This window comes from Triticum aestivum, chromosome 2D (assembly GCF_018294505.1).
Source record: "Triticum aestivum cultivar Chinese Spring chromosome 2D, IWGSC CS RefSeq v2.1, whole genome shotgun sequence".
Lineage (NCBI taxonomy): Eukaryota > Viridiplantae > Streptophyta > Magnoliopsida > Poales > Poaceae > Triticum > Triticum aestivum.
This window is the reverse complement of record NC_057799.1, coordinates 479501079-479527244: the sequence shown is the minus strand read 5'-3', so window position 1 is coordinate 479527244 and position 26166 is coordinate 479501079. Positions and strand designations below refer to the sequence as shown.

At 49.6% G+C, this 26166-nt stretch overlaps 2 protein-coding genes across 2 annotated transcripts; one reads left to right on the top strand and one right to left on the bottom strand.

The window, feature by feature from the left end:
• Positions 1–7464: 7464 nt before the first annotated feature.
• Positions 7465–11444, bottom strand: LOC123053957 (probable metal-nicotianamine transporter YSL13). Its single transcript, XM_044477583.1, has 6 exons — positions 10774–11444; positions 10178–10341; positions 10000–10097; positions 9775–9909; positions 8831–9020; positions 7465–8762 (listed from the first exon to the last, which is right to left on the bottom strand). The coding sequence occupies exons 1-6, from the start codon at positions 11225–11227 to the stop codon at positions 7650–7652; spliced, it is 2154 nt and encodes a 717-aa protein (XP_044333518.1). The 5' UTR covers positions 11228–11444; the 3' UTR covers positions 7465–7649.
• A 4527-nt stretch (positions 11445–15971) lies between these two features.
• On the top strand, positions 15972–20884 carry LOC123053956 (probable metal-nicotianamine transporter YSL12). The gene is made up of 6 exons (XM_044477582.1): positions 15972–16535; positions 18223–18386; positions 18482–18579; positions 18668–18802; positions 18913–19102; positions 19483–20884. The coding sequence occupies exons 1-6, from the start codon at positions 16061–16063 to the stop codon at positions 20584–20586; spliced, it is 2166 nt and encodes a 721-aa protein (XP_044333517.1). The 5' UTR covers positions 15972–16060; the 3' UTR covers positions 20587–20884.
• Positions 20885–26166: the final 5282 nt, after the last annotated feature.

The following is a 26166-nucleotide window of genomic DNA, read 5'->3' as shown; positions in this document are numbered from 1 at the left end:
AGGGAAATAGCGGCTAACCAAGCTTTTCAACCTCATTTTTTGGGCAAACAAGATGCCAGAAGAATGGAGACGGAGTATACTAGTACCAATCTTTAAGAACAAGGGGGATGTACAGAGTTGTACTAATTACCGTGGAATTAAGCTGATGTCACGACCGGTCTTTCAATAAAATAGTTATTGAGAGACCAATCCCTTTTACGGACCAGTAAGGAAGAATTCCTTCTCACTGGTAGACAATATCTTGGTCACAGAAGAAAAAATACCAGGAGTACTGAATATAATACAAGGTTGAGCGGAGACTGCCCAACAATTTATTACATGTACGCCAATAAAACAAGACGGCGGATAGGGTGGCATAACTACTAACTCACGATAATAACGGTGGTGGAAATATCACCGCGAAGCGAGTGATATGACTCCTGAGGACTACAGCTCTTCGAGCGTCGGAGTGAGGCTCGAGGAGACTTATTGCGGGTGGCGGAAGCGTATATAATACAAGTGACCAATATCCGGGATCGCGCAGGACTGACTGGGACTCCTCTAGGCGTCGGACGCGCTATCAAACTCTTCATCCAAGAGATCGCCTTCGTCAACATCTGGCCAAATCAACAAGCCAGGTGAGTACTATGAAAGTACTCGCAAGACAGTTTGAACATAAGATATAACAAATGTAAACATGAAGCGTATGAACAAATTAACCAGTGCGTTCAGACATAGAGATAGTACATACTGGGTGCCAAACGAGTGTCTGAATGACTCCTCGAGAGGAAACTGCAAAAATAATAATGCCACAGTCGGGCGTCGGGGCGACACCACATAAAGGGCTTATAACAGAAAATAAAGGCAGTGCGTGCCACAGTCGGACGTCTGAGCGACATCACATAAAGGGCTTATATTTAAAGTAAGAAACAAAAACACGCCACAGTCGGACGTCTGCGCGACGTCACATAAAGGGCTTATATTGTAGCTCAATAATTCAGTAGCTCGAGATTATAAATTATTACAAGTACGAGACAAATATAAGGTTAGTCCATCCACAGTAATAATAATTAAACTGGCTTTACCACTTGAGCTTGTTCACCGGGGACAAGTTTTCCACGCGGACAGATATGGATATACTGATTACACTACTTGATCATGGATACGATGACTTGGAAGAATTTGACTCTGCAGAGTTTGTACTTAACCACAGCCAACGGATTTCAGTAGTCACGGGGACTAGTTCCGTTTACGGTGTTTTCGAAGAAACACGTCTAACCAATACACACCCATTCAACATTCCGAAGCCAGGGATCACCCTCGGCAACGTTCAAGAAAATCCTTGAGACGGGGAGGCTACAATCTCGCGTAGCATGGGATCAAATTTCTATACGCGCGCTCTAAGGGGGTGCCCCCCTCTCGGTCCCAACCGGAAACACCCATGCCCCCTGACCGGATGACTGGCTTTAATCCTGGGCCAAGGAACCATCATCCCGGCCCCTCTGTTTGGTGTGTACACGGAAAGAGGTTACCAACTTACTAAACCGCACCCTGGCAAATGAAACATGTGGCAGCACGGAGGGGAAAAGAACGATAACGTGACTCCGTCCACGTTAACGTCGGAATTCGTCGGATGACGCAAGGCTGGTATGCTACAACAGTACCACCTTGCTGCCCTTCATGTCACCACATGATTAGGCCATCTCTCACCAGAGATCATCGCGACTTTGGAAAAAAAAGCGGGTAGTTGCCTCACAAGCAACGAGGTACTCACTGACACTCATATGCCACGCACAAACTGTCACGCAAACATGCAAAACACCTATCATATCCAAGGTTCAAACATGCTTGCCTGGTTCGGAGAAGTCGGAGTCTAGCTCGGCGAAGTTCGCGGCACCGTCACCTCTTCCGGAACCTACGGCATAACGAAAACGGGCACTAACGTGAAAACCAACGCGTGCATAAAAATTTCTCCAAATTTTTCCAAATAAATCCCATAAAAAACTAGACAAAATTTTAAGACTGTCAGAAAAAGAATCACTCAAAAATCCCTTTTTATTAAAAAGTTATAAAGGTTTCTGTCCAGGGACTCATCTGTAATGAAACAGAAAAGTTCCAGGGTTTAAACTGAGAAAACAGAAAACGCTTCGGAAAGAAATGCGCCAGCTAAAAAGGGAAAACGTATTTTGCCCGAAGGCGCCAACAGAAAACGGTTCGAGGGAGAATAGAACAGAGGCTGACATGGGGGTCCACATGTCAGGTTCAAAAAGCTCGCCGGCGCCCGAAGACTGCGGTGGACGCCGGCGTCGAACCACGGCGAGTCGGGAAGATCGGGGGGTACCAAGAGCTTCAGTGTGTCCTTCCGCGTCGGTGGGTGGTGGACTCGACCGACGGAGAGCACCACGTCGACGGCGACACTTTCTCCGGCGGACGGCGGTTCGGGTGATGGTGGGGAACTCCGGTGGTGAGCTGCAAACCTCGAATTGAAGCGCGGGTCAGAAGAGTGGATGCATAGGGAAGCTACTGGCAAGAGATGGGAGGCGGAGGTGCACGCACGGGGGCGAATCGAGCTGGATCCCGTGGCGGGTCGCGGCGGCCGGAGTCGAGGAAGGAGACCTCCTCGGGGCTCTTCCAGTGGCTAGGCGTGCTCTAGGTGGAGTGCAGAGGTGGTGTGGGTTCGAGTTGAAGCTCGGGGCCTCTATTTATAGGTGGATCGAGGGGGTGGCCGTGAACGGAGAATCTCCGGCGAGCGATTACGGCGAGGTAGTGGTTGAGCAGGTGGTTTGAGTGGCCAGGCAGCATCAGTGAGGTTTACTGGTGCCGTTCCACTGCTAAACTGAGTTGGTCTTGGCGTAATGGCGTCGGTCCACGGTGGGGTGGCCGCACGGGCACGTCGGCGGCAGAGAGCGCGCTCCGCGCCCAGCGGTTCACGACGAGGGTGGCAGCGCGTTCTGGGGAGTGGAAGGCCACGCGGCGAGCTCCGGTGGCTTGGGCGGCGCTGGGTGGCGCCGTCGGCGCCGCGCCTCTCTCTGGCGGCCGCAAAGCCGCCGCTGGCGTCGGTCACGGGGCGGCGCACCTCCTCCTGCTCATAGCCGACGTCCGCAAGCGTCCAGGCGCTCGTGCGGTACAGGAACAAGGGGGAGGGGACGGGGAGCAAGGCGACATCGAGGCACTGTCGAGATCGACAACAAGTTCTGAAGAAAACGACAGTGTACTGAAACTGTTTCTGAACTTTACTGAACTTGACATTGACAATGCACTGAAGGTGTTCGACAGAATGATTTGGCAATGAGAAAAAATTTCCTGGGGCTGGGACTTGGTGAGGTGACCACTCAATGTACCCAGAGGCTGCCTGATTTTACTTGGAATATTTGGAGAAGGATTTGAATGAATTTCACCAAATTTGACAAATCTGGTCCAAACTTGCAGCAAGTGTAGTTTGAAAAATTTGAACTGAAGACCAGTGGATCTTCATGGATCTTGGTTGAGGGTTCAAAGGACTAGGAAGGGGAGTTGGTTTGGGGGCAAAATCAAAGCAGAGATGGTAGCTCCTTTGTAAATCTCCAAGGGCTAGAATAGAAGACAGAAATTTATTTGATAAGATTTAAATGGAAAATAATTATATGGAGAGGTACAACTTGCTGGATTTGATGCAAAACATGATCCAAAGATGAGGGAAGGTTTAGGAGAGTGGATTTGCACTAAGGCCATGGCAAGAGGGGATTGTTGAAAGTGGTAAAGGATCATTCCAAAAGCCATAGTGCAAATTTCAAAGAGATTTTCAAAAGGCATTTTTCTCAAGTGAAAAGTATTTTGTCTTGAGTCAAAATAAAAAGGCAAGGACCTCCAAGACCAAAAGCAAGTCTTGGGTGAATCCAAAATAAAAAAACTCTTGCCATAAAAAAATATATTGAAAGGGAGGTTTCTTTGGAAGAAAAATTTTAAATCACCTCCCTCAAGTCAAATAAAATCTTTTGAAAAATCCAAATAAAATTTTGGGTGTCACAGCTGATGAGCCATACAATGAAGCTATGGGAGAGAGTCATTAAGCACTGCTTAAGAAGAATGACGAGCGTGACCAAAAATCAGTTTGGTTTCATGCCTGGGAGGTCGACCATGGAAACCATTTTCATGGTACGACAACTTATGGAGAGATGTAGTGAGCAAAAGAAGGACTTGCATATGATGTTCGTTGACTTGGAGAAGGCCTATGATAAGATACCACGGAATGTCATGTGATGGGCCTTGGAGAAACACAAAGTCCCAGCAAAGTACATTACCCTCATCAAGGAGATGTACAATAATGTTGTGACAAGTGTTCGAAGAAGTGATGCCGACACTGATGACTTCCCGATTAAGATAGGACTGCATCAGGGGTCAGCTTTAAGCCCTTATCTTTTTTCCTTGGTGATGGATGAGGTTACAAGGGATATACAAAGAGATATCCTATGATGTATGCTCTTTACGGATGATGTAGTGCTAAGTTAGACTTCTGGAGACAAACATTGGAATCGAAAGGCTTTAGACTTAGTAGAACTAAAACCGAGTACATGATGTGCGATTTCAGTACTACTAGGCACAAGGAGGAGGAGGTTAGCCTTGATGGGCATGTGGTGCCTCACAAGGGCACCTTTAGATATTTTGGGTCAATGCTGCAGAAGGATGCGGGTATTGATGAAGATGTGAACCATCGAATCAAAACCAGATGGATGAAGTGGCGCCAAGCTTCTGGCATTCTCTACGACAAGAGAGTGCCACAAAAGCTAAAAGACAAGTTCTACAGGACGACGGTTCAACCCGCAATGTTGTATGACGCTGAGTGCTGGCCGACTAAAAGGTGACATCTTCAGCAGTTAGGTGTGGCAGAGATGCACATGTTGAGATGGATGTGTGGCCACACGAGGAAGGATCGAGTCCAGAATGACGATATACGAGATAGAGTTGGGGTTGCACCAATTGAAGAGAAGCTTGTTCAACATCGCCTGACATGGTTTTTGGGCATATTCATCGCAGACCTCCAGAAGCTCCAATGCATAGCGGAAGGCTAAAGCGTGCAGAGAATGTCAAGAAATGTCGGGTAGATCGAATTTGACATGGGAGGAGTCCATAAAGAAAGATCTGAAGGATTGGAGTATCACCAAAGAACTAGCTACGGACAGGGTTGTGTGGAAACTTGCTATCTTTGTGCCCGAACAATGAGTTGGTCGCAAGATTTTATGAATTTTCCCTCTAACCTATCTCAACTTGTTTGGAACTAAAGGCTTTGTTACTGTTGTTGTTGGACGAATCATGACGCCATGAAGGGATCGAGGAGCGCGCGAGGTCGGCTGAGCCATTCGATCGGGCGTCGGGAATGGGAGAAGGGGAGACGGATCGTGATGCGTGGTAGCACTTCTCGCCTGTTGAGTGGGCCAAGTTGCTGGGAGAATCTACGCTCATTTGAATTGCTCACATATATTTTTTAAAGATATCGGGAATATATGCTCACATTTCACTTATCAAGATCCATAAAAAAAACTTAGTGTATCAAAACTCTGGCTCGGAGATAGGTTTATATAGTTATTTAGAAAAAAGGAAATAAAAATCAATATTAACCTTCCTCTTATGTTCGGTTTACATGTCAGCTCGATACAGCGGTGTTTCAAATTTAATGTGAATTTTTTTCTCGTTTTTCTCCGCTAACCACCCTAGGCAGTTAGGGAAAACTCTTTCCTCCGGCTTTCACTGGCGAGCCCATGGATTTGCCCCCTTCTACCTGCCGCTCCGACGGTCGGTGGCGGGGTGAGGAATCCCGGTGACTCCGTTCTGGTTAGTAATTTACGTTAGGGTTTTTTTAGTCCTTGTTGGTGCGGTGTTCGAGCGGACGGCGACGCTTCTTCTTTGAATTTGTCTTCCAGACTCTGATCCTCCTCGAGTTCATCCGTCTGATTGAAGTCGACGGAGCTCCGGCGTAGATTCCTGCCGCCTCCTTGGGGTGGTGAGGTTAGGATTTCTCGTCGTGTGTTAAGATTTGGTGTCAGGTGCTTCAGATCTATGCAAGGGTTCAACAACGACCCTGCTGCTCCACGGCATTGGTTCTTATGGGCACACGCACGAAGGCTTGCCGCCTATCATTGACAAGGCCAAGCTGGCTTCGGTAGGGGAGTGGCGATAGCAGCGCGTCGACGGCTCATTCTAGCGGCAATAGTGATCGTTCGGTGTTCTCAAAATCTTGACGTAATTTTTCTGATGTGTTGAGATGCTTTGTACTTCTGTTGAGATGCTTTGCTGCAGTGGCGGACCTAGCCCACTGGGCCAGGGTGGGCCAGTAGTGTACTGTACATATACACTTATTTTTTCCTTTTATTTTTTAGTTTTTCTCCTATAGTATAAATGTTGTTTTCAAATCTCAGGGTGGGCCATGGCCCATCCTGGCCACCCTCTACCTCCGCCACTGCTTTGCTGGCATGTCTCGCATGATTGGTCCATATAGCTAGTGGTGTTTTTATGTTCCTGATTTCGCCTCGTCCTATCTTGGTCAAGCGCGTTGGTTGCATCAAAGTTGTGTATACTTATCAAAAAAATGGATGTATCTAGACGTATTTTAATTTTAGATATATTCATTTCTATCCATTTCTTCAAAAGTATTTTCGGACGAAAGGAGTGGTTCTTAACACGATAATTGCCATGTGAGCCCAGACTTGTCTCCTCTTGAAGGACAATAAATCCAAAAAAGATAGAAAAAAACAAAAAATGTGAATAAAAATTGAGGAAAAAATACAAAAAATGTGAATAAAAATTGGCATGCAAGATGCTTGGGTGCGCATGATTCGTGCAACTTTTGGTGGTGATCAGATCGTGCATTTTTTTTCAAAGTTTCACAAAAAGACTTTTTTTGGCCGATAGCTCCTCGAATGTCTAGCTTGACACTTCGTCAGATCAGCAGGACCCTGCCTGACATCGCCGACTACCCGCCGCGCGCCGCCGGCCAGCAAGCGCGCAGGCGCGCTGCAGCGCCGCTCCGCCCGGAATACAGGAGAGGGGGCGCGAGAGGGAGGCGCAGCTCGCCGTCCAGGGCAAGCGCGCCGCAGCGTCGTGCCGCTGGGCTCCGTCGTGGGGCTCCAGGAGAGGGGGTCGCGGCAGAGGCAGAAGGAGAGGCCGTGACCTCGTGGGTCGCCCGAGCGGCCCGCGAGGCGCGCTATCTGATCCGAGCTGCAATGGAACGAACTCCTGTTCCTGAGGTACGCACGTCTGAGTATATTTCGTACTAATTGCAAAAGAAGAATACATTTCGTACTTATAATTGCAAAACACGAGTATGTTTAGTACTACTGGCAATCTTCTCAGTAAATTCTTGGTGATGAATTTACAAACTATTAGCCTGCTATTTTCTGTTCTTGTATGCAGCATTGCAAGCGAATTTAGATAAATATATACATTGCTGCAACTCCTGCCACACTCCTGCCACACACACACACACACACACACACACACTTGGGGAGCAAATTAATTTGCAAACGAGTAAATTCATCGCTTTGTACATAGTTTCATATCTACTTATATCGACTACACCGGCTTATTGCGCCCATATGGATGTTCTTAATAACAGGACAAATGTAAATTTCACAGACGGTTGGCATCAATCTGAATCTTTGATTCATAACTGTGACTCCTCCATTTCCCTGAAGATTCTACGATAATGTTGTGATGAAAGCATCCACCTTGTCATTCATCCCTCTTGACAGAAACTTCATGCAGATTGGAGGTTTCACCTTGGCAAGAGCAAGCACCGACTGAGGCAGAACCCACAATCCATCGCCGCAAATCAAGCCGGAAGCAACTGCCGGTGCAAATGTTTCCGATTTGGCTCTGTCCAGCTTTTGCCAGACAAAAAGGATCACTGTCCCGATGAACATGTCGATGGCGAAATACGATCCTATGTAGAATGGGATTGCCATCGCCATTGGGATTGGTATGAAGTTTGATACCTTCTTGGGAACAAGATCTCTTATCAAGTTGACAGCGATTGCTCCAACAAAGAATATGTAGCAAAGAGTGATGCAGTTTTTGGGCAGCGATGAGAAGCCATCGACACCTAGTATTGCCATGCTGCGGAAGATGGCAGCATTTGGTGCAGGGTACTCACTTCCACTGACCCCAACGTCTTCAAAGGCCTTGTAAAAAAGCCAGAAAACACAGGGAGCAATGACGCAACCCATTGCAGTGCCTATGACTTGGCTGATGAACATTGACCTTGGTGAGGCCAGTGTCAGGTATCCTGTTTTGAAGTCCTGCATCAGATCAGCAGCAGTAGAAACAATGCTCATCATCACACCACAGGCAGCCAGACCTGCAAGAACACCTCCATGTGAAGCACCTGTCCACGCACCGAAAGCAAAGATTGCGAGCTTTCCATAAGTTGTAACGAGAGACCAATCAGTGAGGCCAGTTCCATAGGCATTGCAGAAGGCAAGTATCGGTGCTACGATGTAGGCTACCAATATTTGGTACCACTTCAGCTGAGGGAATATCTGCGGGACAGTGCCAATAGATACGGCGGCAACAGCAGCATAGCCTCCATATGCAATGTACCAGGGGATTTGATCCTTTAGAAAGAGTTCATTGCGTCGCTCCTCATCGTATGATATAGCTGCAGTACCATTGCTTTGTTCATCATCAGAGATTGGAAGTGTGCTAGCGCTACTCTTCTTGTGTTGAGATCTTAATGACCAGGCTGTGAGAATGAGCATCTTGAGAAAGTTGTAGAGGCCATCACCGAGAATCAAGGCAATGGCTATAAACACCTGTAATATCAATTGGAATTTAGTAGAAGAAAGGAAAACTCGGGCTTCAAGAAAGAGCGTTTTCTTACCCGGTAACCTTGCATTCCGTGAAGACTAGTATCAGCAAGATCAGCCGAGAACCAAATACCCCTTTTCTTGGCTATGAGAGGCCACATTATTCCCCATGACAGGATGCCTCCAAGGAGAACAGATACGTTCACAATATGTGGGCAAATCATTCCAACTCCGACATAGGTCGGAGAGAAGTCAAAGTAAAACCTTGCAAAAAAGAAGTTCGATTAAGGAGATGTTGAAAGAGTTGTGCTCTGCAGATTTGAACGAAACTTCAAATTCAGAAATCAGAGTAAGAACATGATGTAATGACGGTTCGCCTCGCCTAATTAAGTCTCCTCCAGAGCTGGAGAAGGCTGAGGCTTAAGGACTCCAACACGTCAAATTGTCAAAACAGCGTGCACACAATTAGCTAGCACGAGCCGTGATTCTATACAAATTATGTAACCTAACTGTTATGCAAACTAATTTGTCGTTCTAGGTCGGCAAGTCATATTACTTTCCGTAGGGTCCAGGCTCGAGAAGACATAAATAATACTATCACCTTATGAACAATTGGCTGATTTTGTAGAAAACAATTAACCATATCATTGCGTATGCAAATAATTAGTTGACCTGCTTTATAAACAAAACAATGTGCATTCTAGTGATCAGAGGTGTCCCTCATTTTCCGTAAGGCCCAGGTTCAGTTTCGTCTGCTTTAGGGAAAAAACTCCATGTAAATAATTCACCCAATATGCAAGGTACGCGGACGCGGCAGCCACGTGGACGGTTTTTTCCTCTTCCGAATCAGTTTTAGCCTTAACTGAACAACTAAACGTGTTTATTTACTTCCTAAATCGACCACTTCCCGAGTTGTTGGATTAAAGTGTGCAACGAGTTTAAGTTAATGGACTAATGACGCATCACTCTTTGGAGAAATTTGACTGAAGACATCCTTTGCATGGTCTACAATCTTTACCTGTTCTGGTAAGCTTGCAGCCCTAATGATGGGAATTGGTTGAATCCACAAGTATCGGTGGCTGTGTAGAACCACTGAAAGAAACCCCAGAAGAAGCTGAGCACGAAGAACAAGCCCAGTTTCTTTACTTGCTTCCTGTGAAACGACGCAAACCAAAGCAAGACTCGTAAGCTCGTCGTGTACAGATCTGACTAGCTCAAAAATAGAAATTGTTGCAGTATTTACACTGCAATCTTGGCACCATGGGGCGTGTGAAAGCCGTTTATGAGATAGGCAGTTGCAGTGCCGCTTGGATAGGTCAGCTTGTAGTCGATGATCATGATCTGGACAGTGCTAATTTGGTTAAAATGGTATGCACATGGTTGCTTGAGAAAATAAATATCAGAACATAGAATGATTTTACCTTCCTCAGAGGTACAAGACCAAAGAGCCCAATGAAGCTGACAAGAAGCAGGAAACCAATTATCCATCCAAGATGTGGATTCTTGATATTTTGAGGGTTATTTGCCTCATCTGCCTGGGAAGCGATTCTATCACTCATGGCCAGTAGGTAGTTACCAAAGCCACCTGAAAGACGTGGATGAGTTAATCGTGAAATAGGGATCCTGGACAAGTGCTTTCATAAATTTTTACTAGAGAAATCCACACAAAAAAGTTGGTTCCAAAGAGAATTTCGCAAATAGTTAAGGTACCTATCGTAGAAATATCTTTTTTTTTGTAAACTATCGTAGAAATATCTAACAAGCTTGACATATTCATGTAGAAATAACCAACAAGCTTGACATATGTACTCATGTAGAAATATCTAACAGGCTTTACAATTTCCCTATTGTGGGCTGTAGAGTCTGTAATTCAATCTGGCCTTTGCCCTTATTGCAAAAAAAAGGTGACTTAGTATGTATGAGCCTAAAAAAATCCTTAGTATGTATGAGCATGCCAGTATCAAAAATCAATGTTTGAGAATCGCGAAACCGATCGATGTGCTGCCACAAGAATTACCGCTGAAGGAGATGCCGTAGGCGGCGACGATGCAGGTCTGGATGACGGTGTTCTCCTGCCGGGTGAAGGGCTGCCTGAGGAGGCCGACCTTCTCCATGGCGGCCGTCCAGAGGCGGACGAAGAAGAAGCTGAGGAGGCCGGCGGAGACGTTGAGGGAGGGGATGATGCCGACGGTGAGGTTGAGCTTCATCACGATGACGCTGAACATGGTGGCCAGGAAGAAGCTCGCCACGAAGGCGCGCACCGTGAGCTGCTCCCGCCACGACGGCACGCGCTGGTCCGCGAACGCGCGCTCCACGGACGCCGCCTCGTCTTCGTCCTCCTCCGCAGCGGCGACGGCGCCCCCGTCGCCGCGCGGCCTGTTTCGCCGCCGGAGCTCGCTCGCCTCCACCATCTCCACGTCGTCAGCCGCGGCCGCGTTCGAGCCGGTGGCGTGCTGCATGGCGGTGGCCATGTGCCTGCCAACCTAGCAAGAGAACGGCGCACCACGGACGCTAGCTTTCTACGTCGAGGTAGCCGGGCGGAGGTGCACGCCGGAGGCCGGAGCCTTTGGTTGGTTTATACGCAGGGCAGCAGGGGTGCTTCCACAGCTCCACTGAGATGACGAGAACGGCCGGCCAGGCCACGACAACGATGGCCCGCGTGATCGTAGGCTCGACGCCTTCTGGTTTTGACTTATACCACGTACCTCTGTTCCTAAATGTACATTTTTGAATAGAGGGCGTAGTTTGTAAGCATCTGCATCTGGTGTACAGCTTTCTCACATTTGACATAGTCGGCATCTGCTATTATTGATGTGTCTGCTTAAGACGGGTTATTCTTTCTGCCTAAGCAACCTTCTCGTCGATATATAGCAAGATACATATGGTGAATTTACCAATCTTGAAGCTCCCAGACTCGGGTTCTCCATAGGCATTGCGTAGGTTATACTCTTTATCTTGAAGTGATTAACTAGTTTTATTGCTAGTGCTGAATTTATCAAAGGAAAATTTTAGATATTGTGGCCATGCCCAAATGATATTATATACTCTATCTTAAAGTGGTTAAGGGCTCAAACCTCCGGACCATGCGTCCAGAACATGTTTTGTCATCCAACGAGGTACTGTATCGATCCATTCTGTGGTTCGGATGTCATTTTTTCACAAACCGAAAATAAACCAGGGGGCTTTGCGGCTGTCCGAACCACTGCCACGCGAAAGCGTCTGACAACCCTGGCCCACCCAAAAAAGCCCTCCCATCTCTCCCGCGCTTTACATCCAAGGCACGTGCTGCTTCCCGCGCCGCGTTCATGCCGGCCTAGAGCATGTAGCGGCCGGCATTGAAGCCACGCAACGTGACCGGACAGGAGCGCGGCGCTGACCGACACGACATCTCGGGCCTCGTCGCTTGGCGTGTCGCATTCATCTTGGCCCAGAGCACGTAGCGGCTGGCACTGAAGCCGCGCTATGTAACCAAACTAGAGGGCGGCGCTGACCGGCGCGACCTCTCGGGTCTCGCAGCTTCAATGTGGAGTCGCGTCCTGAGAAAGTAACTCCGGCCGTTGTGCCGCATTGAAGTGGATTGACCGTCCAATCACATGGCCTGCCCACAGCTAAGCCGTGCTCCAGCAATGCATATCAACTCCGTATATTTGAGGAGTATTAAAAATGTGGTTCCTAGCCGCCAAACTCTTTATTTTTACTCCCTAAAACTCATTCACACAAATTTAAATATCGATAGTCAAATTTGATTCAAACTACATTGCATAACACAGATATAACAATGGATAGCACAAATTAGGTTCAAACTACATTACATAACATGAATCTAAACTAGTTGGTTTGAGCGAAATAATAAAAACAATCAAACCTATTCGTTTTCCTCCTCCCCTATTTCAGCCACGATCTTCTTCCAATTCACGCCGCCGGAGCCGGAGCCAGAGCCAGAGTCGTTACACAAAAGCTCGATCACTTTCGCTCTGCCCCCCCCCCCCCCCACACACACACACACACACACAGGACGGCCTGGCCTCGAGGCCCATCTTGTATAGATCGAGCTGCTGGCGTTCCTCAGCGACGAGCTCCAGATATATCCGGTGGAGCTTGGTCATGCACTCTTCATCGGCACGCGCCACCTCCGGTCGCTCAAAGGCCTCCCGGTTCTCCAGCAACTTGCGGCGGGAGACCAATCGGGGGTCGATGTCGACGGCAGCTAGTACCAGACGCGGGTGTCCATGCCCTTTATTTCGGACACCCACGTCCCCCATGGCCACTGCCACACGTTGTGTACTTCTTCTTCTTAGGTGGCGGCAGCCGAGACCCATGTCTGCCGTGACCTTGGGTCGGACGCGCGCTATGGCATGGGTCCATGCTTCATATCGGCGGTGGCAACCTCCGGCGGCTAGATACGGCCATTTCGGGGCGGCGTCGACTGATTGGAAGCATGGAGGAGGTGTGGGGCGGCTCTGGTGCAGGCGGGAGGAAGGGCGATTTGGGCGTCATCACGGTGCGAGCGAGCTGCGAGTGAGAGAGAGGGGTCGGAGAAGCGACGCCGCTCGAGCAAATATAAGGGGTGGCCACCGCGATGCGTAAAAAAATTCCTCCTCTAAAGCAGATAAGGGATCGGCTAGGTCCAATTTAACCCCTCAAAACCGAAATTTACTCCTCTAATAGTTTTCAAGAGATCGGGTGGAGATGCCCTTAGGCCAGCGGTAATGTTTGAGACGACATTCAAGCTGCCTAGATTATGCTGCCAAAAAACCTTGTTATTTGGGACGAGATCACATCTCTCATCATGTAAGTCGTCCTTATATAAGATTACAGAAAAAACTTTGGGAAGTTAAGTTTAGGCCATGGGCTAGGTGCAAGCCTCTCTAACACCTAAAAATCACTTGCGAGTTAAGTTATTTCATGTAGTAGTAGTTTTGTTCGTGAGTTTAGGAGCTCAAATTTCAAGGCTTACAATCTAGCGAAGCATGTTTTAAGTTTAGGGGTGGGCCGCCATGTTTGGTTAGGACACCCGGATAATCTCTCGTTTGTACCTCTGAACATTGGGTCGAACTAAATAAAGCTTCGCGTGGATTGTCTATAAAAAAAAAAACTTGCGAGTTAAGTTTATATAAGGAGTTAAATTAAGAGGAAATTGCTAGAGATGCTGTTGACGCGGCTCCAGCCGGCCGGCCGAGCCGTCCCGTTTCCGGCAACCAGCCAGCCAAATTTTATATCCGCGCCTTCTCCTTGTCCCCGAGATACCGTAGGGGCTAATCCGTTAAGATCCCCCATCGTATTCGTATCAGCCTGCAATGCAAAGCAATGTGGTCAAAGCCTTCTCGCCACAAGAATCAAAGGAATCTTTCAAGAGACTACGTACTAGTAGTAGCACTGGTTAATACGCATCAACCATCAAGCGACCCCGTTGACCATCAAAGCAATGTGGTCAAAGCCTTCTCGCCACAAGAATCAAAGGAATCTTTCAAGGAATCTTTCACACGCTGGCCGCATACACATGCGCATGCGCTACCCCGTTGCTCCGCAGTTCACATGGAAAGAGAGCCGAAAAATACTCGAGGAGGCGAGCATTTGATCGTCCAGTCAGTCAAGCATGGCCTGCGGATTCTGCTCCTGTTTATGCTAGCTGCTCGGACCAGCGAAAACGGCATGAACTCGCTCACCGTCGTATTATCTGCAGAACAGGTATCTTGGGGGAGATCCCGTCATGCTAATCCGTTAGGAAGATCCCGATCGTGTCAGCTGGTCAAAGTCGTGGGACTTGGAGGAATCTTGGCGTGCAGCCACAAGAGATGAACATTTATACGCATCGATTATTAGGGGATCAATCGCTATCAGTATAGCCGTGCCTAAGTTTCCATATCCGCTGCTTTCACATGCTGCCCGCGTGCTGCGCAGTTCACACATGGAAAGAGCCAAAAAGAAAGGAAGTCTACAAACCTCGCTCCAATCCAAGCTAGTACGCACCGTGGTTGATTCTGGATATGAGCAGCATCCAAGTGGAGCTGGACGTGTGATCGATCGGGGTCGGGGGTCAACTATGGTGGTAGGAGATGGCGCCTGCGGCGCTGCACAGTCGGCGTTTGCGTTTTCCGCTCCTGTTTATGCTGCTCTGCTCGGGCCAGCCAGCGAAAGCGGCCTTGAACTGACCGTTGGATTATCTTATCTATCTAGAGAACATGCATTTATCTATGTATATGTATGTACACGAGGCCCCTGTTCCTGTGCCGTAGCAAGCAGACTAGTATGTTATACAGCTGGAATCGGATAAGCGTTGGAGCTTCAGTTTGACTTTGCTTCACTCGGGAGTCCTGAAGAAAACCAGGCCAAATTTTGTGCCGATTTATAGAGGGGGCTTAGCCGGCATCGGTGATTGTCGGTCTTAGCTGTGCATTCCCGATTCACATAGACATAGTGTACTAGGCAGATACGCTGGTCACACACTACTCCCCGAAAGCTGTCTGCATTCGCATGATAAGAGCGCTGTATTAAGAGTGTGCTTGGATCTAAGGGACTTATTTTAGTCTGACTAAAAATAGTCTCTTTAAGAGGCTAAAGTTTCCAGCACCCCTGACTAAAGAGAGACTAAAACTAGTCTTGAGACTAAATTTTTTAGTCAGGGGTACCCCTACTAAAATATGGATTAGTCCTCTTTCTCCTCATTTAATTCCTCTCCTTTAATACAAGCGAGTTCTGGATTAGAGGGTTTGAAGGATAATAAATGCTTATTAACTTGATTTTAGTCTCTTTAATATTTGGATTCAAGCATGAATAAGGCTAACAAGTTTTAGTCCCATTATTTTTAGTCATGCAACTAAAATGTATCCAAGCTCGGACAGAGATTTTCATCTCATGACAACGTCGCTGTAGTAGTAAGCTGTATCATGACGCCCGATTAGTTTAGGCGGACAGGCTCGCCCTCCCATCAATGAGAACACGCGAGCTACGTAGTACGTACGGCTAAACAACGGCCACTTGAACATCAGCGTGACGCTCAGCCGGCGCCAACTCAATGAATAATCAATATTCACATCTAACTCGAAATAACAATCGAAAACAACATGTACCAGTCAGTGTACTGGTAGTAGTATGTATAGCTGGAATAGTATATAGAGCAGAAAAATCAATTCGTTAATACCATCCAATCCGCACGGTGTGCGTCAGTATCAAAGTTCCATAACCTCCAAGCCTCGATAAATACAAACCCTCGCCACCGTAGCGGCACAGCTACAGCTACGCTCACACGCAGAGCTGAAACAAGGAGGAGGGGCACGCGGTGCGTACGTCCATTCCAAAAGGCAATGGCGCCGCACACCACGGAAGCGGACGCCTCCGCCGTCGGCGCCGGCGACGAGGAGTCGGCGGTGGAGGCCGGCACGCTGCGCCACCGCCACAACGCCGCCAAGGCAGACGGGGCCGACTACGGCGAGATCAAAGGGGTCGCGCCGGCCGGGGAGGAGGAGGAAGCGGAGGCGTCCGTGGAGCGCGCGTTCGAGGGCAAGCCGGTGCCGACGTGGCGGGAGCAGCTGACGCTCCGCGCCTTCGTGGTCAGCTTCTTCCTGGCCATCATGTTCAGCGTCATCGTGATGAAGCTCAACCTCACTACCGGCATCATCCCGTCGCTCAACGTCTCCGCGGGCCTCCTCGGCTTCTTCTTCGTCCGCCTCTGGACCTCCGCCATCGAGAGGATGGGCTTCCTCCGCCAGCCCTTCACCAGGCAGGAGAACACCGTCATCCAGACCTGCGTGGTCGCCGCCTACGACATCGCCTTCAGCGGTAAGCTCTTCAAGTCCAAACTCCCGCGACTCTTTTTTTTTCCTTCCCTTTTTGATTGACGAAGGGGAAGCATGGCTCTGCCTTTTCGCCTAAGGGGAAGCAGAGCTGTATCAAGTGCTGTTCTTGCTACTGTCCAGTGGTAGTTATTAGGGATACTTTATTCATAGGCTTCTATCAATTCTTTCGCAATCACTCGAAGTTTATTTAAACGCCGAAGTTGCTACACCAAGGTGATATAGAAAGATGATGAAACCTACTAACTTGTCCATAGAAAACCTGCACTTTTTTAGTGATTTATAAGGGCTCTTATATTTCTTTACAAGGGAGTACGATTTACCGATTCTTTATTGTCGCGTCCGCTGATAAAACTACATAAGAGTTCAACCACCTGCATACGAACATGCTACATGCACAAAGCAAAAAAATAGACAAAGTAAATCACGTGAAATGAAATAGCAGGCCTAAGATAGAAAAAGCAAATATTCAGTTGGAGGAGTTTTGTAGTTCCGAGTGAATAACATTATGACTATGGTAGGATGAAATTAGAAAAACAGCAAGAAATTTAGAAAAATCTTGAATATTCCATCACAATTTTTAGAAAATACAGTAATTTGCCAAAAGAACTGCAGCAACATACTTGATAATTATAGAATTCCATGGTTTTGCATAATATTTCTGATAGCTACAAAAAAAATCCTACAAACTTTAGTAACTTCACTTGATTTTTTGGGGGTTTTATTTCCTGTGCAAATTTTCTTGATTTTTGACAATTTTCTGTGCTGACCGGGCTGCCACGTGTGTGGAACATCCGCCATGTCGTCACCCAAACTGCTTTTAGTTGGTCAAGGGACCAAATCTTGATTGTTTTCTTTTTGCGGGGAAAATCTTGATGGTTTTGACACCAGAGAGACTACAAGTTTCTGGTTTGGAGTGAAGTGACCAAAACTTAGGCCTTGGCAATCGTCGAGGGACTAACAAAATATGTATATTTTGTTTATTTAACTTGTTCATGTAAAGAAGACTTTTCACTAGTATGTTGATAGACTGGTTAACTGTGTATTCAAATTATCGTTATCACGTACTAGTAATTGGGGTCTCAGTATGGGACAGCCAAGTTGCATATGACCTCATGTTGAAATAGTGATCTAGATGGTTTGACTCCATATCTATACGCATGGTTGAAATATAGAAAAGAATTAATAGGCTGTGGCCCATGGATGTGATGTTGTAGACTTGACTTCAACGACTGTCCCTTTTTTTCAATCTTATTAGGCCCTTCCTTTTTTTTCCTGGCGGGAATCTTGGACTATGATGATTGGATGTGAAATTCCTAGATTTCAAATATGACCCCACTTGTTTTTATTTTTGGACAGTACGACCTCACTTGTTAGTTTGTAGAGAGTTTGATAGAGATGTCTGCAAAAAAAAAATATCTCGTTTGTTGGACTGTTACTAATAACAGATGACACAACTCAAACAACCAAAAAACAGATGGCAAAATATCTTATCCGAGCCTTTTCACATTTCAATTTTGAATATTTAGGAACTGATAAATCTAGGGGACAGTCATGCTTGTTTAAACCTAAACTTTTCCTGCAAACATTTGATGGCTATGACTACCTATAATTCGTGTTCCGTACATGGGGAAATGTGATATTCACTGCACTGGCTCATTCCAACTGATTAGGTGGATTTGGCAATTACTTGTTTGCCATGAGTGGAACCATCGCCAGCCAAGCAACAGAGGCTAACGATGCTCAGAATGTCAAGGACCCCCACATCGGGTGGATGATAGGGTTCCTCTTCCTCGTCAGTTTCGTTGGGCTGTTTGCTCTTGTGCCCCTGAGAAAGGTAAATCTTCAGCCTGTTTCCGCATTTCTACTAACGTTCTTACAGCATCCCTGCATACCCATCTACTAATCGTCTCAAATCACTTTCTTGTTCAGATTATGATTGTCGACTACAAGCTCACCTATCCAAGTGGCACTGCGACCGCGTATCTTATCAACGGTTTCCACACGCCAGAGGGTGCAAAGCTTGCAAAGTAATCTAATCGTCTGAATGTCACGGTGCTAGCATTCTCCTTGGTGATATATAGAGTAGTTACTGACAACATGATTATGGTATTTCAGGAAGCAAGTAAGGACATTGGGCAAGTTCTTTTCGTTCAGCTTCCTCTGGGGCTTTTTCCAGTGGTTCTACACTGCTGGAGATGGCTGTGGGTTTCAGAACTTCCCTACATTGGGCCTTCAGGCCTACAAGAGCAGGTTAGATAATGCATGTTTGGTCTGAATGTCTGAAACTGTTATCTTGGATGAAACCACAACAATATATACTAGTAGTTCTCCAATTTGAACTTCACATTTCGAAATTTCAGGTTTTATTTCGATTTCTCCCCTACCTATGTTGGAGTCGGGATGATCTGCCCGCACATAGTGAACGTGTCTGTTCTACTGGGAGGCATCCTGTCGTGGGGTGTGATGTGGCCCTTGATACACAACAACAGAGGGAGCTGGTACTCGGCTGACCTCAAAGACAGCAGTCTCCATGGCCTCCAAGGTTACAGGGTAAATATCTTTGATCCCAGTTTTTGTGGCTAACAACATGTATAATGGTGAAATATAGATACAGATGCCCCATACGAAAAAGTAATTTGAAGCATCTATATTGATTTTTTTTCTCCTCGACACAAACTACTGCAGTGGGCCTCATTAAAAAAAAAATAGACTCTCACTACAAATGCATCCCTACTTTTCAATTCAACCTTTTCAGCTTTATACACCACATCACATTTTTTCTCCCCCAGCACCCGTCTCCTGCTGAGGATCCCGCTACACCATCCGAACCTACGTTGCCTGACATCAGATCCTACATGACCTGCGAGGCATCACCTTAGGACTATGCATTGGTCATGCCCTAATCAGTGCCACTGTTGCCAACTCTGCAGGTGTTCATATCCATCGCCATGATCCTTGGGGACGGCCTGTACAACTTCGTCAAGGTGCTCATCCGCACGAGCGTCGCCTTCGCGGCGATGGCGAAGAAGAACAGCACCATCCCGGTCTCGGACGTGGGCGGCGCCAAGGCCACCGGCGAGCCCGTATCGTTCGACGAGCAGCGCCGCACCGAGCAATTCATGAAGGACCAGATCCCCAAGTCAGTGGCGTACGCGGGGTACGCCGCCGTCGCCGCGGTGTCGATCGCCACCCTACCACAGATCTTCCCGGACCTCAAGTGGTACTACATCCTGGTGGCGTACGTCTTCGCGCCCGTGCTGGCCTTCTGCAACGCCTACGGGACCGGCCTCACCGACTGGTCCCTCGCCTCCACCTACGGCAAGCTCGCCATCTTCATCTTCGGCGCGTGGGCCGGCGCCCCGCACGGCGGCGTGCTCGTCGGCCTCGCCGCCTGCGGCGTCATGATGAGCATCGTCTCCACCGCCGCCGACCTCATGCAGGACTTCAAGACGGGCTACCTCACGCTCGCATCGCCGAGGTCCATGCTCATCAGCCAGATCATCGGCACCGGCATGGGCTGCGTCATCGCGCCCTGCGTCTTCTGGCTCTTCTACAAGGCCTTCGAGGACATCGGCATCAGCGGCAGCGAGTACCCGGCGCCCTACGCCATCGTCTACCGCAACATGGCCATACTCGGCGTCGACGGCTTCTCCTCGCTCCCCAAGCACTGCCTCACACTCTGCTACGTCTTCTTCGCCGGCGCCATCCTCATCAACCTCGTCAGGGACCTCGTGCCCGCCAAGGTCGCCAAGTTCATCCCACTGCCCATGGCCATGGCCATACCGTTCTACATCGGCTCCTACTTCGCCATCGACATGTTCGTCGGGACCGTCATCGTCTTCGTGTGGGGGATCATGAACAAGGCCAAGGCCGACGCGTTTGCGCCGGCGGTCGCCTCGGGGCTGATCTGCGGCGACGGCATTTGGACGCTGCCGCAGTCGATCCTCGCTCTTGCAAAGGTGAAGCCGCCAATTTGCATGAAGTTTCTATCGAGATCCGTCAATGCCAACGTGGATGCCTACCTAGGAAATTAATTAGCTACGAGGGAGTTGTCCTTTCCTTGGAAAAAAAAGGAAGGCCTCCCTGTCTATAGTTTGAAGAACACGGACTGTACTCTATCATCATCATCCTATAATCACAATTGTATATGGATTGTTATGTATGGTGATTTTGTAGCTAATGTATGTAAGCTTTAAGGTTGTGCTTGTTAAGTGGCTATAGGGGTGATTTTGTAGCTAATGTATGTAAGCTTTAAGGTTGTGCTTGTTAAGTGGCTATAGGGATGTAAATGGCAAATAAGGGGCGCCTATAAGTCCCGCTTGGTTAGCTTTAGCTAGCTCCATAGTTCATTTCTCTGAAGAAGAAAAAACAAAATTTTAAACTACTATATTATTAGTGGGTTTAAACGGTTGACATCCCTAAATGGCTACCCCTCCATCGGTTGGATAACTGTAATTTTTATGTGCTTGTCATATGTTTAGTTTCAGAGCATGAGAGGAATAGGGATAACCAAATTCCGAGGATATTCCTCCACAAAAGACTAGCTAAACTGATCTGCCGACAAGTGGCGGTTGAGGGCAACCACTCAGTCGCTAGCCTCATTGTGAATGCAAGAGGGGCAACTGAAGTGGCCAAAACAGCGAGCTAATTTTTTTCCGGTAAACTTTCATTTTATTCACCATCAATCATGCATGATAGTAAAATGAATACTACAAATAATAAAAATTACATCCAGATCTGTAGACCACCTAGCGACGATTGCAAGCACAGAAGCAGGCCAAAAATGCGTCGCCGTCATCGCCCCTCCCTCATTGGAGCCAAGCAAAACTTGTTGTAGTAGATAGTCGGGAAGTCATCCTGCGCACACCAGAACAACAACCGCTGTCGTTAAAGAGAAGCTTAGATCGGAATGATCCAACCTATAGACACAGGAACACATACAAACAAAGACTGGATCCACGTGGATCCACCGAAGACAAACGCCGACCGAATCCCGCAAGATCCGCCGGAGACAAACCTTCACACGCCCTCCGATGATGCTAGAAACATCACCGTAGAAAACTTGAGCAATATAATATGTACCAAAACAAGTAATCACTTGAGCAATAACCCATATGACAAGAGGAAAACCAAATCAAGGGGAGGCACAAGGATTTATATAGAAACTCCATGCATGGAAAAACCACGAACGGCGGTGAACTATCTTTTACTGTAGAGATTAATCAAATATAATAGATAAATCAAGTATAATGTGAAAATCAACAAGGGAGGCTCCAAATCTTCAATTTTAGAACTCGTATTTGAATGGATTTGTGGGTCAAGTGCTCTCACTTCTCGCTGTTGTTCTCTAGTACTCTCGCAAGAGCTGAAAAAGCTCAACTCCCCATCTATTCTCGAGCTAGGGAAGAGGCGCAAATAAACAACTTTGTAGAAAGTCCCCTTAGCTTCATAACTATGTCAAATAACCCCTATTTCAGTCTACAACATGCTAGTTACAACTTTGCATGTTAGAATGGCTAAATGGCTTCCAGAAGGTGAAATAAGAGTTGCACGTTATCACACACCCACGCATGCACGCACGCACGCGCACACACACACACACGAGTTGGTCTTCTCCTTCGGCCCGCTCAATCAAATTCTCTCCGAATGGAAAGCTCCATACTCATACTACTCCTTCCCCAAGCCTTATCACATCTTTCTTGTGTAGGAGCGGCTCAAGTTCCTCACGCAACGAAGCATCGAGTTCTGACAAGATTGGCTACCTCGACACCGACATTAGGGCCACGCCTGCAACAACTAATTTACAACAATTCTTGTCAGGGCGTCCACGACATTCTTGTTGCCACTTTGAGAGGGAATAGAGGAGAGATAGGGGAGGTGAAGGTGTCCCGGCTAGGGGGTCCCTCACCACGTCATCTCCCGGCCTGGTGGGTCAAGCCGAGGACCCCATGTCGGTTCACCAATGGGCAGAGAATGCAGCTTATTACATCCTCTTTTTTTAGGGAAAAGGATCCATGATACGCTCTGAAATGCGGCTACTGTCGGATGTGGGGTTCCGGCAAACCCTTAAGGTTCGAACAATGGGGTGCGCGCGAAGTCTCTCCCTCCTACCGATCTACGCTCTAGCTCGCTAAGATCTCGCGGATGAACTCGACGAACTTGCAACACAGAAAGACACGAGGTTTATACTGGTTCGGGCCACCGTTGTGGTGTAATACCCTACTCCAGTGTGGTGGTGGTGGATTGCCTCTTGGGCTGATGATGAACAGTACAAGGGAAGAACAGCATCCTGAGGTTGAGGTGTTCTTGTGCTTGTGAACTTGTGGCGTGAGGATTCGATCAGTTCAACCTGCCTCTACTGTGGTGGCTAGCTCTACTTATATAGGCCCTGATCCTCTTCCCAAATATCGAGCGGGAAGGGAGCCAACAACGGCGGGCAAATTTGAAGGGGGACAGCTAGTACAAGCTATCCTGACAAAAGCGGTCTTCTCCTGCGAAAAGCTCTGGGGTGACGCCGTCTTGGGCTCCACGATGACCTCCGCCTTGCCGTCCTCCTGGTCTTGGTCTTGTCGCACCAATATGGCAACCTTTGCCTGATGCCTCGGTACTCTTCGCCTGCGCTGGCCTCCTTAGCACCAAAGGGGAAATAAGGACGCTGCGCGCACCGGCGCCCGCCTGGTACCGTTCGTCATGGCTCACGTCACGAGAGCCTCGTGAGGTTTGCCTCGCCTTGATATCTCCGCTCCTCGTGAGCCCGCTTGGCTAGGCCGCTTCAAAGAAGGTCTTGCGTCGTCCGCCTCGCGAGGCTTGGACCCTCGCGAGGGTCTTGGGTGCCTTGTTGACGAAGATGGGCCGTACGGCCTGCTGCTTAGCCACGCTATGGGCCGCAGGCAGGCAAGTCTGGGGACCCCCGTTCCCAGAACGCCGACAGTAGTCCCCGAGCCCAAGGTGCGCTCGGGCTTGGCTTTGCGGCGAAGCCAAGGGTCAAGTTCGGAGCACCGCGTGCCCCAAAAGCCTACGGCCTCGTCGACGTGTGGCGGTTGATTGGACGTGGGCGTCTCCGCTTCCCCACGCTGCCTCGGCAACTGCTTGACCTGACAAAAGGCTGGCGCGGGCAGTTCTCGCCTTCATTGCTTCTTCCTTGCCTCACTCCAGATCCCCTTTCTTGCTCCTCGCCACCGCTACCTCCAGATCCGCTCCAGCCTTGCTCTGCATCTGCCACCCATGGCGCCGCGCAAGGTCAGGACCTCCTCATCACCGGCTTGGTATGAGCCGGCCCTCGAGGCGCCCACCATCACGGAGAAGAGCCTCGCCTCCATGCGCCTGCTGACAGCGGGCGAGGGAAATGAGTGGGTGAAGACGGAGCTTCGGCTCACCTCCGACGAGCCCGAGTCTGAAGGGAGCACCTTCTTCCCTTTCTTCTCGAGCAGTGTCGCCGTTGGGTTGGTCCCCCCTTTCTCTGATTTCTTTTATGAAGTCCTCGACCACTACGGTCTGCAGGCGTTGCATCTCCATCCCAACTCTGTCCTCCTCCTGTCCATCTTCGCCTACTACTGTGAGGCGTACTTGGGCGTGATGCCTTCCGTGGCGTTGCTTCGCCATTTCTTCTTCCTTCGTGTCGGCGAGGGTCACATCTCCGGGTGCGCTAACTTCGTCGCATGCGGCAAGGCCAACTCGATCTCGAGCACCGGGAAGAGGGCCGACAACATCCGATCCAAGTGGGTCATGATGGATGCCTAGCGTGCCGATCCACGCCTGGCGTTGCCGACGGAGGCGCCCCGGCAGGGCAAGGGGTGGCCCAAGGCGGAGCTTGTCGACGAGCGGTCATCGTCAGTGTTGGGGCAGAGGATGACCGATTTGAAGCCGGGCAACGCGAGGGCGGCCAAGATAACGGGGGCGATGCTCCTGAGGGAGTTCTTGATGCTGCGGGTTGCCCCACTCCAGGCGCGCGCGCGCGCCCCCTCTAGGAGCTTGACGAAGAGGAAAACAAGACCCGCCTGAGGCCGGGGGACCTGCCTGGCGATGAATTGGATGTCGTCCTGCGCCTCATAGTCGGGGACAACCAGGAGTACCCGCCTAGCGCCTTCCTTCCCCTGTTCAAACGCAGGGACCGGGAGGAATTCGTCGCCTCCAGGCCGACTTTTGATGCGCGCGGGCTGGTGCCGCCGGGGCTTCCGGAAACTCCTATGCCGCAGAACCCGGTGGAGGTGTCTTCTGGTGAGTCCCGCGGAGAGGGAGAAGAGGAGGAGGACTCGGAGAAGACCCTGGAAGAGGTGGGGGAGACTTCCCCTCTGAGCAAGGCCGAGATTCTCCGCGCCCTTCCTGATGATGCCCATGCCGACGCACGCCAAGGGGAGAGGGAGCAACCTCCCGTCCCGACGAGGAGTAGGTCGTCGCTGGTAGCCCGAGGTGCCGCCTCCGCCCCGATACCTCCTGGGGCTGGATCCGGTTCTGCCTCCGCTCCGCCCGGCGCCGCCGGTGTCCGAACGCCTGCCCCTCAGGTCCCGAAGCTGTCAGGCTTCAAGCCTCTCAAGCGGTCAGTGGAATACGTTGCAGTGGATCGGTAAGTGTCTTAAGTTCGCTTTGTCCTTGCTTGTACTCGTCGCTTCCTGATACTTGCCCTTGGTTGATCAGGTCGTCATCTTCGGCGAAGAAGAGGAAATAAGACGCAGTGGCCGTGCCTCCCGCGGAGAAAGGAGGCAACAACGCTCGCATCTCCCCAGCCCGATCTTCCTCGTGAGGCCAAGAGGGGCATCACCGCGTGGAATCAGCCCCCACGGGCCCGCTGGCTCCGGAGGTGCCGGTACTTGGCGCAGCTGACGAGGTCCCAGCTGCTCCGGAACCCGCGGTCTCCCAAGCCCTGGTGATGATGTCGCTTCCTCCCACTGCTGCATTTCCACTCCTTGGTCCTTCTGCTCCTGCTGCCATCTTGGAGCGTGCCCTTGCGGAGATGACCCAGTTGCAGGCGGATGTCCTGAGCACGGACCCGCGCCTGGTGGCCGGGCGTCTGGAGCTGGCCTCTGGCTGGCTTCACTCTCACCTGGCAGTTCGCGCGGCGCTGGGCCAGGCTGCTGCGGCTTTCGAGAAGGAGAAGCAAGGTGCCGCCAATGCTTCAGCCGATCGTGAGGCGGCGCTAAAGGACGCCAAGGCCGCCCGCGACCACTGCCAAGCGCTGGAGGGCGAGCTGCAGAGCCTGCGCGACAAGCACGCCGAAGAGGTGCGCTGCCGCCAAGCGAAGGAGGAGGAGATGAAGGCCCGGGAGGAAGCCGCCAAGAACCGCGATGCCAAGTTGGCGGAGCTGGGGAAGAAGCAGGCCGCCGAGCGCAACCGGTTTGGAGAGTTGGAGCGGAAGATGAGGACGAGGGAGGCCGATCTTGATGCCAAGGCGCGAGGCCTGGCAGAAGACCGCGTGGCCTTTGCCGATCTCGAGGAGAGGTCTCGTAAGGCACTGAAGATGCTCTACGAGCACGGCCTGGAGAAGCCTCTGGACACCGACGAGGACGGCCCCGCCCAGCTACTTCCTCTCGTGGTGAAGGCTCTTGAGGAGGTTGTTGATGGTCTCGGTCCCATGGCGGAGGCAGAAGCTCGCGTCCTGTCTTCAGCCGCGCTGACTC

Bases quoted from the DNA above. Each gene is read 5' to 3' on its own strand.
- LOC123053957 (XM_044477583.1), bottom strand. From the start codon at position 11,227: ATGGCCACCGCCATGCAGCACGCCACCGGCTCGAACGCGGCCGCGGCT. The intron at 10,098-10,177 runs GTAAAATCATTC...AGCACTGTCCAG, and splicing joins GTCTTGTACCTCTGAGGAAG to ATCATGATCATCGACTACAA. The intron at 8,763-8,830 runs GTAAGAAAACGC...TTGATATTACAG, and splicing joins ACGGAATGCAAGGTTACCGG to GTGTTTATAGCCATTGCCTT.
- LOC123053956 (XM_044477582.1), top strand. From the start codon at position 16,061: ATGGCGCCGCACACCACGGAAGCGGACGCCTCCGCCGTCGGCGCCGGC. The intron at 16,536-18,222 runs GTAAGCTCTTCA...CCAACTGATTAG, and splicing joins CTACGACATCGCCTTCAGCG to GTGGATTTGGCAATTACTTG. The intron at 18,580-18,667 runs GTAATCTAATCG...ATGGTATTTCAG, and splicing joins GAGGGTGCAAAGCTTGCAAA to GAAGCAAGTAAGGACATTGG.